This window comes from Manacus candei, unplaced genomic scaffold, assembly GCF_025592945.1.
Source record: "Manacus candei isolate 608988 ecotype Guabito, Panama unplaced genomic scaffold, ASM2559294v1 h1tg000057l, whole genome shotgun sequence".
NCBI lineage: Eukaryota > Metazoa > Chordata > Aves > Passeriformes > Pipridae > Manacus > Manacus candei.
This window is the reverse complement of record NW_026138105.1, coordinates 345,038-363,212: the sequence shown is the minus strand read 5'-3', so window position 1 is coordinate 363,212 and position 18,175 is coordinate 345,038. Positions and strand designations below refer to the sequence as shown.

The 18,175-nt window shown below is 48.3% G+C and overlaps 1 protein-coding gene across 1 annotated transcript; it reads right to left on the bottom strand.

Annotated features, from left to right (window-relative positions):
- Window positions 1–1,522: 1,522 nt before the first annotated feature.
- LOC127478082 (uncharacterized) lies at window positions 1,523–17,670 on the bottom strand. Its single transcript, XM_051803270.1, has 2 exons — window positions 14,876–17,670; window positions 1,523–2,318 (listed from the first exon to the last, which is right to left on the bottom strand). The coding sequence occupies exon 1, from the start codon at window positions 16,313–16,315 to the stop codon at window positions 14,897–14,899; it is 1,419 nt and encodes a 472-aa protein (XP_051659230.1). The 5' UTR covers window positions 16,316–17,670; the 3' UTR covers window positions 1,523–2,318; window positions 14,876–14,896.
- Between the last annotated feature and the right edge of the window lie 505 nt (window positions 17,671–18,175).

Here is an 18,175-nt window from a genome sequence, read left to right as displayed (position 1 = left end):
CGAGCCAGAAATAATTCTCCTTTGTGCTGCCAATCCAGATCTACCTGAGAGACTTTAATCCTGGCAGCTCGGTCCGCCTGCTCGTTGTTACAATGCTCCTCATTAGCCCGTTTCTTGCCTACATGAGCGTCTACGTGACGGACCTTCACACTCAGCTTCTCTACCCGGCCAGCGATGTCCTGCCACATCTCCGCCGCCCAGATGGGTTTCCCTTGGCGCTGCCAGTTGGCCTTTTTCCATCGCTCCAGCCATCCCCACAGAGCATTGGCCACCATCCATGAGTCAGTGTAGAGATAGAGTCTTGGCCACTTCTCTCGTTCAGCTATATCCAAAGCCAACTGAACGGCTTTAAGCTCTGCAAACTGACTTGACCCACCTTGTCCTTCAGTCGCTTCTGCAACTCGCCGTGTGGGACTCCATACAGCTGCCTTCCATTTTCGGTTTGTCCCTACAATGCGGCAGGAGCCATCCGTGAAGAGCACATATCGCCTTTCATCTGCGGGTAGCTTGTCATATGGTGGGGCCTCCTCAGCTCGTGTCACCTTCTCCTCCTCTTCTTCAGAGGATAGTCCGAAACTCTCACCTTCGGGCCAATTGGTGATAATTTCCAGAATCCCAGGGCGATTAGGATTCCCTATCCGGGTTCGCTGCGTGATCAGAGCCATCCACTTACTCCATGTGGCATCGGTGGCATGATGTGTGGAAGGAACTCTTCCCTTGAACATCCAGCCCAGCACTGGTAGTCGGGGTGCCAGGAGGAGCTGCGCTTCGGTGCCGATTACTTCTGAGGCAGCTCGAACTCCTTCATAGGCAGCCAGGATCTCTTTCTCAGTTGGTGTATAGCTGGCTTCAGATCCTTTGTATCCCCGACTCCAGAATCCCAGCGGTCGTCCTCGGGTCTCCCCAGGCACTTTCTGCCAGAGGCTCCAAGAAGGGCCATTCTCCCCGGCTGCGGTGTAGAGCACGTTCTTCACGTCCTGTCCTGTCCTTACTGGCCCAAGGGCTACCGCATGGGCAATCTCCTGTTTAATTTGTTCAAAGGCTTGTTGTTGTTCGGGGCCCCACTGGAAATCATTTTTCTTCCGTGTCACAAGGTAGAGAGGGCTTACAATCTGACTATACTCGGGGATATGCATCCTCCAAAAGCCCACAGCGCCTAGGAAAGCCTGTGTTTCCTTCTTGCTGGTTGGTGGGGACATGGCTGCTATTTTGTTAATCACCTCCATTGGAATTAGGCGGCGTCCATCTTGCCACTTCACTCCTAGGAACTGAATTTCCTGAGCAGGTCCCTTGACCTTACTCCGTTTAATGGCAAAACCGGCTCTTAGGAGAATCTGGATTATCTTCTCTCCTTTCTCGAAGACTTCACCCGCTGTGTTCCCCCATACAATGATGTCATCAATGTACTGTAGGTGCTCTGGAGCCTCACCCTTTTCCAGTGCAGTCTGGATCAGTCCGTGGCAAATGCTGGGACTGTGTTTCCACCCCTGAGGCAGTCAATTCCAGGTGTACTGCACACCTCTCCAAGTGAAAGCAAATTGTGGTCTGCACTCCGCTGCCAAAGGAATGGAGAAAAAGGCATTGGCTATGTCAATGGTGGCATACCACTTGGCTTCCTTGGACTCCAGCTCGTACTGGAGCTCCAACATGTCCGGCACAGCAGCACTCAGGGGTGGTGTGACTTCATTGAGTCCACGGTAATCCACCGTCAGCCTCCACTCTCCGCTGGACTTACGCACTGGCCATATAGGGCTATTAAAGGGTGAGCGAGTCTTGCTGACCACCCCCTGGGTCTCCAGTTCACGGATCATCTTATGTATAGGGGTCACAGAGTCTCGGTCGGTGCGGTATTGCCGACGGTGCACTGTTGCTGTGGCTATCGGTACCAATTGTTCTTCAACCTTCAGCAGTCCCACAGCAGAGGGGTCCTCTGAGAGACCAGGCAAGGTGTTCAACTGTCTAATTTCCTCTGTCTCCACAGCAGCTATGCCAAAAGCCCACCGAAGTCCTTTTGGGTCTTTGAAATACCCACTCCTCAGGTAATCTATGCCAAGGATACACGGGGCCTCTGGACCAGTCACGATGGGGTGTCTGTGCCATTCCTTCCCAGTCAGGCTCACTTCGGCTTCCAGTACAGTCAGCTGTTGGGATCCCCCTGTCACCCCAGAGATGGAGATGGATTCTGCCCCTACGTATCTTGATGGCATTAATGTACATTGTGCGCCAGTGTCCACTAAAGCCTTATATCTTTGTGGCTCTGATGTGCCAGGCCACCGAATCCACACAGTCCAATAGACTCGATTGTCCCTCTCCTCTACCTGGCTAGAGGCAGGGCACCCCTAGTCCTGATCATGGTACTCATTGTGCTCTTCTTGTGGGTATGACCTGGAGGTCCCTTCAAGAGGATCAGACGTATCATCATTCCTGTACCGTCTGGAGTCTTGCCCACGAGAGACTGGAGCAACGTTTACCCTTGAAGAGTTCTTTATGGTATTTGTTCCTCTTTTCAGTTCACGTACCTGGGCTGCTAAGGAAGAGGTGGGTTTCCCATCCCACTTCCTCATATCTTCTCCGTGCTCACGGAGGTAAAACCATAGATCGCCACGTGGAGTGTACCTTCTCTCCTTAGCTGGGGAACGCTGGCTCCTGATAGCAGAGACTCTTGTTCGTCCTGGCGAGATATGGAAAATCCCTTCTTTAATTTCTTCTCTTAGCTTCTGGTGTCCCTCTTCAATTTTCTCTTCCAGGCTTCGGACGTGTTCAGCCAGTTTGGTTTCCACAGATGAGACGTGGGCTCGTAATGGGGCGGTGACAGTGTCTTCATAAATCCTGAGTTTGCTAACCAATGCTCCCACCTTGTCCTCTCCCTCCCTCCATTGCAGCGTTGCTAAGTAGCGGGAATACATTTCTGGCCCGAGTCGTGCAAACTTTAACCACATTTGGGAGGTGCACTGTACGCCATCTGGACTCTCAGGGAATCTTTCATCCTCTGAAAAGATTATCTCCAGTACAGCTAACTCCCTTCAGCACCGGATACCTTGTTCCATCGTGTTCCACTGTCCTTGCTGTACGTGGAGGTCCTCCTTGCAAAGGTATCTCTCCCTCACACTGGACAACAGTCGCCGCCAGAGGCTGAGAGTTTCCTGCCTCCTTCCAATCCCCTGATCAATGACCACATCTCGAGACAGGGATCCCAGCTGTCTGGCTTCACTCCCATCTAGGATCGTATCGTTAGCTGCGGCATCCCAGATTCGGAGCAGCCAGGTCAGAATGGACTCGTTCGCCTGTCGTGTGAACTCTCTCCGGAGCTCACGTAGCTCACCCAGGGATAGGGACCGAGTGATTATTTCTGGCTCTATCTCCTCCGGTGGATGTGAAGGTCCCGCCTCTTCGTCATCATTTGCTATGCGAACTGATTTAGTCTTTGATTTCCTTTTCTGGACAGGGGCGACTGCTATTGGTTTTGCTTGTTCTTCTGGCTCCTCGATGGTTTGTGTGGACACGGTGCTGGTTGGTTCATTTCTTTCTCCCTCTGACTCAGCTGTGGTTTGGGTGGACGTGGTGTCTGCAGATTTGCTCCTTCTCTCCTCCCCCTGACAGTGCTGTACAATGTCAAGTAGTGCCCGGTAGGCAGTGGCCAGGACCCAGCAGGTTGCTGTGAGCTGGCCATCTCTGGAGCTGCCAGAGCATTTTTCCTTCACCAGTCTTATCATGCTAACAGGATCCTGCAGTTGTTCAGGGGTGAATTTCCAGATCATTGGAGGACAAAACTTTTCCAAATACTGGCTGATGTCCTCCCACTTCCCATGCCACTCAGCATTATCTGCTCCCAGGGCAGGTGTCCAAACTGCCTCCCTAAAAGGCACTTTTCTGACCCTAAACATGGTGTACACAGTACAGAGCAGACAGAGCAACACTAACAATAACATTATGCTGTCCTTAACATCAAAAGGGAACTCAATATTTTCAAAAACTGTTGTAGCAGGTCTGAAGGGGAAGAAGGAGGTGAGAGGCTGGAAACCATCCACCCCTGTTCCTCCAAAAAGCTGGGTACGATTTTTAATGAGGCCCCAGAGGTAGCAACCCAAACCAGGACAGGCAAACAGGACTGAATACACATTTACAATGAAACTCATTGCTTCTGATGTTAGAATGACATAAACATAATATATTAATAAAACAATTTGGATCCCTCTCCCTGGTCTTAAAGAGAGCATCAAAACAGGCAAATAATACCCCATCTGTGGAAATATGAACAGGCTCAAATACAACATCCATGTGAGTGCATCAAACAACATGGTGATCAGGGAGTTTCTATATTCAAATAGACAAATGCTTCAAATGAAATTGTGATTCTGACTTCTCTCTCTCTGCCCCACGTTGGGCGCCAAAAATGTGCTGGTTTAAAAGTTAACCAGCAGGGGGAATGAACTCAACTCAAAGGAGAGATTATAAGTCAGAATAACAATTTATTAAAATAATACAGTAAGTACAATAATACAAACAAACAATTGGTCTCAACCCACAAAAACCCAAATGTATAACCCAGTACCCTGGGGCCTGAACAAAGTGGTGTTCCTTGGGCCCTGTTTGAGTCCAAAGTAAAGGGAGAGGGGAAGAACCTGCTGGTGGGAGAGCTGCTGCAGTCTGGCCAGAACTGGTGATCACAGTCCAGTGGTGGTCTAAGTCTGGTTGAGAGCGATGAGATGCAGCCGTCCTCTGGATCCCACGAGTGGGTTGAAAAATGTTCCAAAACTCCAAGATTATATATCCTCCAGTTCAGGCAGGAATGCTTGGTACTCTCCTCAGGGCGGGGAGTTTCACAAAGGGTGTGAGGACAGAAACATCTTCCTATCTCACAGGCCTCTTAACACCTAGTTTATAGCCTGAGGAGTCAGGCTCTATGGGCAGAGGGTGCGAATAGTCTATTGACAACAATAGTCTAGTTTCTGGGAAATGACATGGAAGGCTATAGAATACAGTTTTGGGTTACACCCACCATGATGAATTGATCTCAGCTGTCCTAACTAGGACAGTGAGGTGCTGGGCCTCGCAGAAGAAAAGCTTATGTTGAAAAGCTGGTTGGTAAGACTGCAAATGAAGGACTGATGTTTGTGGACCTCTCTATGGGCTCTGGTTCGCATCATGTTTACAATTTTCTTGTGATGAACTGGTAATATTCTAGTTAAGTACAGAAATGATTTCACACTCAATGGTATAGTTAATGTGAAGATGGATAAAATTCTTTTATAGCATGGAGGCAAGAGATAACCTGTACTATCACTCCATGAGGTGAAGGGGGATTGACTGCAGTCAGGGGTAAACTGGGGCAGGACGGTTTGCTCCCAATGAGGCCTGGAATCTGTACAGAGAGTGCAAGCTTTCTGTGGGAGCGGTTGGTGAGACCAGGATGTTGTCTGGTGTTGCATCAAACTCCAGATATACATTGCCTGTGATGGCTCCTAACAGGCCTATAAATGTGTGACTGGCAGTCAACCACTTCATACTATAAAAGATGAATCCAGACTATAAAATTCCGAAATGAGAAGTTCTGTTGTACTAGACTTTATATTTTGCAGAAATTCCTGAGATTCATTGCGTTGTCCGAGCCCATACGATTGGACACACCTGTTCACCTGTCCAAACATGGAAACTAGGTCTGCCAACCGGGAAAAGATTATCTCAAGTACTGTTGACTCCAAGTAAATGATCACTGTAATCCACTTAGATCTCCTCACTGGGGATAGACATGATTATATTATTGTCTGTATTTTCACTGTTACTCAGTTGTTATGTTGTTTACATTTTTAGAAATGACACTTCATCAATACACTGTTTGAGTCATTCACCAGTGTCATGGTCCAACCATGGACCACGCGGTGGGATGGAATCCAACAGCCCCCAGGAGCTGGTTTCTCCCCTGAGGGTACAGAGCAGCAGGGCCTTTTCCAGACCCAACTGTACCTTCCAGAAAGATATCAGTTATACTTTGCTTCTTTGCTGACTTCTGTTTTAGATGTCAATGTGTGGACCACCCTGGCCAACGTGACGAAGATGGACATGATATGTGTGTCCATGGTAACTCCCACGAGTCCTTTTCGCACCTGTCTGGTTGGAGTACCCATTGATAACTACTGGTGGGGAACTCTATATAATGAGACCGTGTTAGCAAACTGCACATATCCAGGAGTTGACATTTCTTCTTAGAGATATTTACCAGAACGCATCAGCTTGGTGCAATGAGACTCTGCAAAAACGATTTATTCCTGGATCCGATGTGATAGGTCTCCCAAATGATCTGTTTCTCATTTGTGGACAAAGAGCATGGAAAGGTATTCCGGGAAAGGCTGTAGGAGGCCCTTGTACCTTTGGACGATTAACCTTTTTTCATCCTCGCAGCGTAACCTTGCCTAAACTAAGAAGACCCAGACGTAGCACACGGTGGTTTACTCCGGACTGTAACTCTGATGTAGAGTTTTGGAATAAGGCTGAAAGAATAACTGCTAGTGTAATATCTCAGATAGGGACTGCTCATGCTTTGGTTTCTCTAAATAAACTAGGATGCTGGTTGGCTAAAGAAGCTAATGCTACTTCTGCTGCTTTGAGTGCATTGCTCACAGATGTAGACTCAGTTAGACATGCAAGTTTACAAAATAGAGTTGCTATTGATTTTTTGTTGTTAGCCCAGGGACATGGTTGTCAAGATTTTGAGGGCATGTGCTGCATGAATTTAAGTGATCATTCTGAATCTGTTCATGCTAGCATCCAGAAATTAAAAGCCCTTACTCAACAATTACATGTTCATGATGAATGGAACCTCTTTGGTGATTGGAAATGGGGATGGCCCTGGTTACGAAAAGCGTTAATAGGTTTGTCAATAGTTGGATGTATAATAACATGCATATTGTGAATGATTCCCTGTATACTAACATGTGTACGTCGAATGATAAACACCAAGCTAAATGCATTACAATCTCGAGTAGTTCGTTATCACCCTCTTGCTACCATTGATCACGCAGTGGTATGTACGGGGGGTACTTTTGAATTAGATGATCACGCATAGAGGCGTGAGAACGAAGTCATATTAGGATGTGAAACCAGCTAGAGTATGGTACAATGTAACTTCATGGCAGAAGCTAATTGTAAGGTCCATTGTGCTTTTCAACAAGTCAGCTTGTAAGGTCCATTGTGCTTTTTAGCAAGTCAGCTTGATATTCCCTATTATCAGAGCTGAGTTTTTCCTTGGTTTTGCTACATATTGCAAGATAGATACATCTACCCTTGAAACACAATGGTAGAGGTCATCCATAGGGGTGAGAAAGATGATGATGGGAGGAAGATTATGTGGGCAGGGGTCGCTCGCCCCTTGCCCCACAAGTAGGGCATGCGCAGACTGTTGCCATTAGGTAATGATCAGGTGGTGTTTGGCTGCCATTCAGGCATCACCTTATACTGCGTACTGGCCCTACGTAGTGTAATGTGGAACTGATAAAAATGGGGTGTCAGAGCTGCTGAGTTGAGCGATACTCATCCTACCACCGAGACTGTGTTGCTCCGCGGGGACGCCCGCTAAGCATGGGTACCGACCAGCTGCTGCAGATCCTGACAGCCCTGGCCTGTCTGTGTGGGTAAGCACAGTTTTTGATAGGAAGCAACTGAGAGAACAAACTTTTTAATATCCTTTTAGTGTTCCTTTAATTCTCCTTTTATGTTTATACTATTTTTCCTTTAGTTTCCCCTTTTACTAAGATCCTTTCTTTTTTTTGGCATCCCTTTTCACTAGTTAATACTGTATTAAATGCTGTTCGTAGTATTTGTTTTAATGCCACCCGATAAGATAGTTACTTTGTATCCTTTTTTAGTTTTTAATTCCTCTTGCTAAGTTTATTACTATTCTTATTATTCTCACTGTAATAAAAGATATTTTGTGTGCTTGAGTATTTTTGGCACTTGTCTTTATTCCGGACATGTATCTGAACGTACTGCTTCACACAGAGATAACCTTTGGGGGGGGGAAAGAAAATGCATAGGGGAGAGAAAGGCAGGATAAGAGCAAGGGAGAGTAAGAGAAAGAAAAGCTGAGAGTGGACAGATGTATATAGTCACCGCCCACGGGGTCCAGCGATGCTTCCATGTCTGTCAGTTGAAGTGGTGGCCTTGATCTGCCGGGGGTGAAGGAGGGAAGTCCCCATACTCCAAGAAGTTACGAGTTATAGCCATGATTAGTGTCACGGACCATGCCTCGAGCCTCCAACATCTCGAGGGTTGCAGTCTCTCTTCTAAGGTTAGGGAACAGGCTTTGGGCATAGCTTGCAGTTACTGTGTGGACCAATTGTCAGAGACCGAAATGGTTAATGATTTATGCATTCTAGGGGACTTTTCAGGCTTTTGACTTGCATGATACCTCTGATGAGCAGTTGGGCCCCTCCCTCCCTCCAGTGCTGACAGTGTGAAGCCCTGAAAAGGCAAGAGCTGAGCTTACAGGCTTTTGATTGTTGATATATCTGATGAGGAATCAGGCCCCTCCCTCCCTCTGCTATGAGATGTTAGGGTTAGGGTTAGGGTTAAGGTTAGCAAGGGTTAGGGTTTAGGTTTTAGGGTTTACAGTTTGGGGTTTAAGGCTGGGGTGTGAGTTTGGCTTAGGGTTTACTTTTAGGGTTAGGATTAGGGTTAGGCAGAATCGGTCTCAATGCGCGATCTAACAATCGCAGGCTTAGCCCATTCCAGACACGCAGCGGTGCCCAATAAGCCCCTCTGGGGCTATAAGCCCAATTCACTGCCCACTGTGTCAGAATCTTTTGCTTTTTCTCTTGGGTGTCTGCCATTGTTGTTGCTGTTCTGTTGCGTGTCTGGTAGAATACCCACCGCCGTCCGGTATGTACTCTGCTTCTATAGAGCACTGTCCCCGTCCACTGGGTGGAGTCAAGAGGTGGAGTCAGTGCTGATTGGTCCGCGTCACTGGCTTTGCCTACTGGGCGGAGTCAGTGCTGATTGGTCCACACCGTAACTGCAAGCTATGCGCAAACCCTTTTCCCTAACCCTAAAAAAAACCTGCAAGCTACGCGCAAACCCTTTTCCCGACCCCTCACCTAAAAAAAGAGACTGCAAGCTACTAAGGTTAGATTTAGGGTTAGGGTTAGGGTTAGTGTTAGGGTTTAGGGTTAGGGTTAGGGTTAGGCTTCAGGGTTAGGGTTAGGGTTAGGGTTAGGTTTTGAGTTAGGGTTAGGGTTAGAAAGGGTTAGGGTTAGGGTTAGGAAATTTAGGGTTAGGGTTAGGGTTAGCAAGGGTTAGGGTTAGGGTTAGCAAAAGTTAGGGTTAGGGTTAGGGTTAGGAAATTTAGGGTTAGGGTTAGGGTTAGCAAAAGTTAGGGTTAGGGTTAGGGTTAGGTTTAGGGTTAGCAAAAGACAGGGTTAGGGTTAGGGTTAGGGTTAGGGTTATGGGTAAGGGTTAGGGTTAGGAAGAATTTGTCTCAGTGCGTGATCTAACAATCGCGGTTTTAGCCCATTCCGGACACGCAGCGGTGCCCAATAAGCCCCTCTCAGGCTATAAGCCCGATTCACTGCCCACCGCTGTCAGAATCTTTTGCTTTTTCTCTTGGGTCTCTGCTTTTGCTGTTGCTGTTCTGTTGCGTGTCTGTCAGAATACCCACCACCGTCCAGTATGTACTCTGCTTCTATAGAGCACTGTCCCCTAACCCCAACATTAAAAGAGAGACTGGAAGCTATTCGCAAACCCTGTTCCCTAACCCTAACCCTATAAACGAGACTGCAAGTTATGCGCAAACCCTCTTCCCTAACCCTAACCTTAAAAAAGAGACTGCAGGCTATGCACAAACCCTTTTCTCTGAACCTAACCTTAAAAAAGAGACTGCAAGTTATGCGCAACCCCGATTCCCTGACCCTAATCCTAAAAAAGCGAATGCAAGCTATGTGCAAACCCTGTTTCCTAACCTTAACCTTAAAAAAGAGACTGCAAGCTATGCACAAAACCAGTTCCCTAACCCTAACTTTAAAAAAGAGACTGCAAGCTACTAGGGTTAGGGTTAGGGTTAGGGTAAGGGTTAGGGTTGGGGTTAGGGTTTAGGGTTAGTGTTAGGTTTAGGGTTAGGGTTAGGGTAAGGGTTAGGGTTGGGGTTAGGGTTTAGGGTTAGTGTTAGGTTTAGGGTTAGGGTTAGGGTAAGGGTTAGGGGTTAGGGTTGGGGTTAGGGTTAGGGTTAGTCAGAATCTGTCTCAATGCGCGATCTAACTATCGCGGGTTTATCCCATTCCAGGAACGCAGTGGTGCCCAGTAAACCCCTCTCGGGCTATAAGTCCGATTCAGTGCCCACCGCTGTCAGAATCTTTTGGTTTTTCTCTTGGGTCTCTGCTTTTGCTGTTGCTGTTCTGTTGCGTGTCTGGCAGAATACCCACCGCTGTCCGGTATGTACTCTGCTTCTATAGAGCACTGGGTGGAGTCAAGAGGTGGAGTCCGTGTTGATTGTTCTGCGTCACTGGCTCCGCCTACTGGGCGGAGTCAGTGCTGATTGGTGTTACAACCCGCCCCAGGAAAAGGGGAGAGGGGGTAACTCAGGTTTTTATTAATAATTCCCTTGGGGTGGATTAAAGTGAAACGACACTAAATAATCGGTGTCTGAAAACATATACTGGCAAGGTTTATTTTAACAATTCTGTATCAACAGGCATGCTAGCAGTTTGGGTGCTGTCATACCACAATGTGACACAGAGATAACCTTTGGGGGGGGGAAAGAAAATGCATAGGGGAGAGAAAGGCAGGATAAGAGCAAGGGAGAGTAAGAGAAAGAAAAGCTGAGAGTGGACAGATGTATATATGTGCTGGTTTAAAAGTTAACCAGCAGGGGGAATGAACTCAACTCAAAGGAGAGATTATAAGTCAGAATAACAATTTATTAAAATAATACAGTAAGTACAATAATACAAACAAACAATTGGTCTCAACCCACAAAAACCCAAATGTATAACCCAGTGCCCTGGGGCCTGAACAAAGTGGTGTTCCTTGGGCCCTGTTTGAGTCCAAAGTAAAGGGAGAGGGGAAGAATCTGCTGGTGGGAGAGCTGCTGCAGTCTGGCCAGAACTGGTGATCGCAGTCCAGTGGTGGTCTAAGTCTGGTTGAGAGCGATGAGATGCAGCCGTCCTCTGGATCCCACGAGTGGGTTGAAAAATGTTCCAAAACTCCAAGATTATATATCCTCCAGTTCAGGCAGGAATGCTTGGTACTCTCCTCAGGGCGGGGAGTTCACAAAGGGTGTGAGGACAGAAACATCCTTCTATCTCACAGGCCTCTTAACACCTAGTTTATAGCCTGAGGAGTCAGGCTCTATGGGCAGAGGGTGCGAATAGTCTATTGACAACAATAGTCTAGTTTCTGGGAAATGACATGGGAGGCTATAGAATACAGTTTTGGGTTATACCCACCATGCTCTATGGGCAGAGGGTGCGAATAGTCTATTGACAACAATAGTCTAGTTTCTGGGAAATGACATGGAAGGCTATAGAATACAGTTTTGGGTTACACCCACCATGATGAACTGATCTCAGCTGTCCTAACTAGGACATTATCCACCCCTTATTCTATGCCATCCATGTCATGCCCAAATTAACCCCCTTTAAAAACTATATCCCTTTAAAACTATATACATCTATCTATCTATCTATCTATCTATATATATATATACAATGAAACATTACAGACCATTCTCACTCAAAATTAGGTCCCCTTGTGGTACACAACGTGTCTCCCCATCTTTTTGCATTACCCACCAGGTGGAACCAGGTCCCTGAGCAAAAACAATCCCTCGGATGGGTTTGCCTTTGCTTGAGGTGGGACTAATCCAAACAGTCTTCCCTAACATTCCTCTCATATGTACCACGGGGACTTTATCTCCATCTACAGTATGCAAAAGTTCTGATTGGGCAGGGCCAGCTCGATTGATGGAACCTCGGGTGTTGACCAACCAGGTGGCCTTTGCTAAGTGCAGCTCCCAGTGTTTGAGAGTCTCCCCACACAGTGCCTTCAGAGTGGTTTTCAGCAGTCCGTTGCACCGCTCAACTTTTCCAGCAGCTGGTGCATGGTAGGGGATATGATACACCCACTCAATGCCGTGCTCTTTGGCCCAGGTGTCTACGAGGCCATTCTTGAAATGGGTCCCATTATCAGACTCAATTCTCTCCGGGGTGCCGTGTCGCCACAGGACTTGTTTTTCAAGGCCCAGGATGGTATTCCGGGCAGTGGCATGAGGCACGGGGTATGTCTCCAACCATCCAGTGCTTCCTTCTACCATGGTCAGTACGTAGTGCTTGCCTTGGCGGGTTTTGGGGAGCGTGATGTAGTCAACTTGCCAGGCTTCCCCATACCTGTACTTTGACCACCGTCCACCATACCATAGAGGCTTCACCCGCTTGGCCTGCTTGATGGCAGCACATGTCTCACAGTCATGGATGACCTGTGAGACAATGTCCTTGGTTAAGTCCACCCCTCGGTCACGAGCCCATCTGTATGTTGCATCTCTCCCCTGGTGACCGGAGGCGTCATGGGCCCATCGAGCCAGAAATAATTCTCCTTTGTGCTGCCAATCCAGATCTACCTGAGAGACTTTAATCCTGGCAGCTCGGTCCGCCTGCTCGTTGTTACGATGCTCCTCATTAGCCCGTTTCTTGCCTACATGAGCGTCTACGTGACGGACCTTCACACTCAGCTTCTCTACCCGGCCAGCGATGTCCTGCCACATCTCCGCCGCCCAGATGGGTTTCCCTTGGCGCTGCCAGTTGGCCTTTTTCCATCGCTCCAGCCATCCCCACAGAGCATTGGCCACCATCCATGAGTCAGTGTAGAGATAGAGTCTTGGCCACTTCTCTCGTTCAGCTATATCCAAAGCCAACTGAACGGCTTTAAGCTCTGCAAACTGACTTGACCCACCTTGTCCTTCAGTTGCTTCTGCAACTCGCCGTGTGGGACTCCATACAGCTGCCTTCCATTTTCGGTTTGTCCCTACAATGCGGCAGGAGCCATCCGTGAAGAGCACATATCGCCTTTCATCTGCGGGTAGCTTGTCATATGGTGGGGCCTCCTCAGCCCGTGTCACCTTCTCCTCCTCTTCTTCAGAGGATAGTCCAAAACTCTCACCTTCGGGCCAATTGGTGATAATTTCCAGAATCCCAGGGCGATTAGGATTCCCTATCCGGGTTCGCTGCGTGATCAGAGCGATCCACTTACTCCATGTGGCATCGGTGGCATGATGTGTGGAAGGAACTCTTCCCTTGAACATCCAGCCCAGCACTGGTAGTCGGGGTGCCAGGAGGAGCTGCGCTTCGGTGCCGATTACTTCTGAGGCAGCTCGAACTCCTTCATAGGCAGCCAGGATCTCTTTCTCAGTTGGTGTATAGCTGGCTTCAGATCCTTTGTATCCCCGACTCCAGAATCCCAGCGGTCGTCCTCGGGTCTCCCCAGGCACTTTCTGCCAGAGGCTCCAAGAAGGGCCATTCTCCCCGGCTGCGGTGTAGAGCACGTTCTTCACGTCCTGTCCTGTCCTTACTGGCCCAAGGGCTACCGCATGGGCAATCTCCTGTTTAATTTGTTCAAAGGCTTGTTGTTGTTCGGGGCCCCACTGGAAATCATTTTTCTTCCGTGTCACAAGGTAGAGAGGGCTTACAATCTGACTATACTCGGGGATATGCATCCTCCAAAAGCCCACAGCGCCTAGGAAAGCCTGTGTTTCCTTCTTGCTGGTTGGTGGGGACATGGCTGCTATTTTGTTAATCACCTCCATTGGAATTAGGCGGCGTCCATCTTGCCACTTCACTCCTAGGAACTGAATTTCCTGAGCAGGTCCCTTGACCTTACTCCGTTTAATGGCAAAACCGGCTCTTAGGAGAATCTGGATTATCTTCTCTCCTTTCTCGAAGACTTCGCCCGCTGTGTTCCCCCATACAATGATGTCATCAATGTACTGTAGGTGCTCTGGAGCCTCACCCTTTTCCAGTGCAGTCTGGATCAGTCCATGGCAAATGCTGGGACTGTGTTTCCACCCCTGAGGCAGTCAATTCCAGGTGTACTGCACACCTCTCCAAGTGAAAGCAAATTGTGGCCTGCACTCCGCTGCCAAAGGAATGGAGAAAAAGGCATTGGCTATGTCAATGGTGGCATACCACTTGGCTTCCTTGGACTCCAGCTCATACTGGAGCTCCAGCATGTCCGGCACAGCAGCACTCAGGGGTGGTGTGACTTCATTGAGTCCACGGTAATCCACCGTCAGCCTCCACTCTCTGCTGGACTTACGCACTGGCCATATAGGGCTATTAAAGGGTGAGCGAGTCTTGCTGACCACCCCCTGGGTCTCCAGTTCACGGATCATCTTATGTATAGGGGTCACAGAGTCTCGGTCGGTGCGGTATTGCCGACGGTGCACTGTTGCTGTGGCTATCGGTACCAATTGTTCTTCAACCTTCAGCAGTCCCACAGCAGAGGGGTCCTCTGAGAGACCAGGCAAGGTGTTCAACTGTCTAATTTCCTCCGTCTCCACAGCAGCTATGCCAAAAGCCCAACGAAGTCCTTTTGGGTCTTTGAAATACCCACTCCTCAGGTAATCTATGCCAAGGATACACGGGGCCTCTGGACCAGTCACGATGGGGTGTCTGTGCCATTCCTTCCCAGTCAGGCTCACTTCAGCTTCCAGTACAGTCAGCTGTTGGGATCCCCCTGTCACCCCAGAAATGGAGATGGATTCTGCCCCTACGTATCTTGATGGCATTAATGTACATTGTGCGCCAGTGTCCACTAAAGCCTTATATCTTTGTGGCTCTGATGTGCCAGGCCACCGAATCCACACAGTCCAATAAACTCGATTGTCCCTCTCCTCTACCTGGCTAGAGGCAGGGCACCCCTAGTCCTGGTCATGGTACTCATTGTGCTCTTCTTGTGGGTATGACCTGGAGGTCCCTTCAAGAGGATCAGACGTATCATCATTCCTGTACCGTCTGGAGTCTTGCCCACGAGAGACTGGAGCAACGTTTACCCTTGAAGAGTTCTTTATGGTATTTGTTCCTCTTTTCAGTTCACGTACCCGGGCTGCTAAGGAAGAGGTGGGTTTCCCATCCCACTTCCTCATATCTTCTCCGTGCTCACGGAGGTAAAACCATAGATCGCTACGTGGAGTGTACCTTCTCTCCTTAGCTGGAGGACGCTGGCTCCTGATAGCAGAGACTCTTGTTTGTCCTGGCGAGATATGGAAAATCCCTTCCTTAATTTCTTCTCTTAGCTTCTGGTGTCCCTCTTCAATTTTCTCTTCCAGGCTTCGGACGTGTTCAGCCAGTTTGGTTTCCACAGATGAGACGTGGGCTCGTAATGGGGCAGTGACAGTGTCTTCATAAATCCTGAGTTTGCTAACCAATGCTCCCACCTTGTCCTCTCCCTCCCTCCATTGCAGCGTTGCTAAGTAGCGGGAATACATTTCTGGCCCGAGTCGTGCAAACTTTAACCACATTTGGGAGGTGCACTGTACGGCATCTGGACTCTTAGGGAATCTTTCATCCTCTGAAAAGATTATCTCCAGTACAGCTAACTCCCTTAAGCACCGGATACCTTGTTCCATCGTGTTCCACTGTCCTTGTTGTACGTGGAGGTCCTCCTTGCAAAGGTATCTCTCCCTCACACTGGACAACAGTCGCCGCCAGAGGCTGAGAGTTTCCTGCCTCCTTCCAATCCCCTGATCAATGACTACATCTCGAGACAGGGATCCCAGCTGTCTGGCTTCACTCCCATCTAGGATCGTATCGTTAGCTGCGGCATCCCAGATTCGGAGCAGCCAGGTCAGAATGGACTCGTTCGCCTGTCGTGTGAACTCTCTCCGGAGCTCACGTAGCTCACCCAGGGACAGGGACCGAGTGATTATTTCTGGTTCTGTCTCCTCCGGTGGATGTGAAGGTCCCGCCTCTTCGTCATCATTTGCTATGCGAACTGATTTAGTCTTTGATTTCCTTTTCTGGACAGGGGCGACTGCTATTGGTTTTGCTTGTTCTTCTGGCTCCTCGATGGTTTGTGTGGACACGGTGCCGGTTGGTTTATTTCTTTCTCCCTCTGACTCAGCTGTGGTTTGGGTGGACATGGTGTCTGCGGATTTGCTCCTTCTCTCCTCGCCCTGACAGTGCTGTACCATGTCAAGAAGTGCCCGGTAGGCAGTGGCCAGGGCCCAGCAGGTTGCTGTGAGCTGGCCGTCTCTGGAGCTGCCAGAGCATTTTTCCTTCACCAGTCTTATCATGCTAACAGGATCCTGCAGTTGTTCAGGGGTGAATTTCCAGATCATTGGAGGAGAAAACTTTTCCAAATACTGGCTGATGTCCTCCCACTTCCCGTGCCACTCAGCATTATCTGCTCCCAGGGCAGGTGTCCAAACAACCTCCCTAAAAAGGCACTTTTCTGACCCTAAACATGGTGTACACAGTACAGAGCAGACAGAGCAACACTAACAATAACATTATGCTGTCCTTAACATCAAAAGGGAACTCAATATTTTCAAAAACTGTTGTAGCAGGTCTGAAGGGGAAGAAGGAGGTGAGAGGCTGGAAACCATCCACCCCTGTTCCCCCAAAAAGCTGGGTACGATTTTTAATGAGGCCCCAGAAGTAGCAACCCAAACCAGGACAGGCAAACAGGACTGAATACACATTTACCATGAAACTCATTGCTTCTGATGTTAGAATGACATAAACATAATATACTAATAAAACAATTTGGATCCCTCTCCCTGGTCTTAAAGAGAGCATCAAAACAGGCAAATAATACCCCATCTGTGGAAATATGAACAGGCTCAAATACAACATCCATGTGAGTGCATCAAACAACATTGTGATCAGGGAGTTTCTATATTCAAATAGACAAATGCTTAAAATGAAATTGTGATTCTGACTTCTCTCTCTCTGCCCGACGTTTGGGCGCCAAAAATGTGCTGGTTTAAAAGTTAACCAGCAGGGGGAATGAACTCAACTCAAAGGAGAGATTATAAGTCAGAATAACAATTTATTAAAATAATACAGTAAGTACAATAATACCAACAAACAATTGGTCTCAACCCACAAAAACCCAAATGTATAACCCAGTGCCCTGGGGCCTGAACAAAGTGGTGTTCCTTGGGCCCTGTTTGAGTCCAAAGTAAAGGGAGAGGGGAAGAACCTGCTGGTGGGAGAGCTGCTGCAGTCTGGCCAGAACTGGTGATCGCAGTCCAGTGGTGGTCTAAGTCTGGTTGAGAGCGATGAGATGCAGCCGTCCTCTGGATCCCACGAGTGGGTTGAAAAATGTTCCAAAACTCCAAGATTATATATCCTCCAGTTCAGGCAGGAATGCTTGGTACTCTCCTCAGGGCGGGGAGTTCACAAAGGGTGTGAGGACAGAAACATCCTTCTATCTCACAGGCCTCTTAACACCTAGTTTATAGCCTGAGGAGTCAGGCTCTATGGGCAGAGGGTGCGAATAGTCTATTGACAACAATAGTCTAGTTTCTGGGAAATGACATGGGAGGCTATAGAATACAGTTTTGGGTTATACCCACCATGCTCTATGGGCAGAGGGTGCGAATAGTCTATTGACAACAATAGTCTAGTTTCTGGGAAATGACATGGAAGGCTATAGAATACAGTTTTGGGTTACACCCACCATGATGAACTGATCTCAGCTGTCCTAACTAGGACAATATAGTCACCGCCCACGGGGTCCAGCGATGCTTCCATGTCTGTCAGTTGAAGTGGTGGCCTTGATCTGCCGGGGGTGAAGGAGGGAAGTCCCCATACTCCAAGAAGTTACGAGTTATAGCCATGATTAGTGTCACGGACCATGCCTCGAGCCTCCAACATCTCGAGGGTTGCAGTCTCTCTTCTAAGATTAGGGAACAGGCTTTGGGCATAGCTTGCAGTTACTGTGTGGACCAATTGTCAGAGACTGAAATGGTTAATGATTTATGCATTCTAGGAGACTTTTCAGGCTTTTGACTTGCATGATACCTCTGATGAGCAGTTGGGCCCCTCCCTCCCTCCAGTGCTGACAGTGTGAAGCCCTGAAAAGGCAAGAGCTGAGCTTACAGACTTTTGACTGCTGATACATCTGATGAGGAATCAGGCCCCTCCCTCCCTCTGCTATGAGATGTTAGGGTTAGGGTTAGGGTTAAGGTTAA

What these genes read in the sequence shown, in the direction of transcription:
- LOC127478082 (XM_051803270.1), bottom strand. Translation starts at nt 16,315, where the DNA reads ATGATCTGGAAATTCACCCCTGAACAACTGCAGGATCCTGTTAGCATG.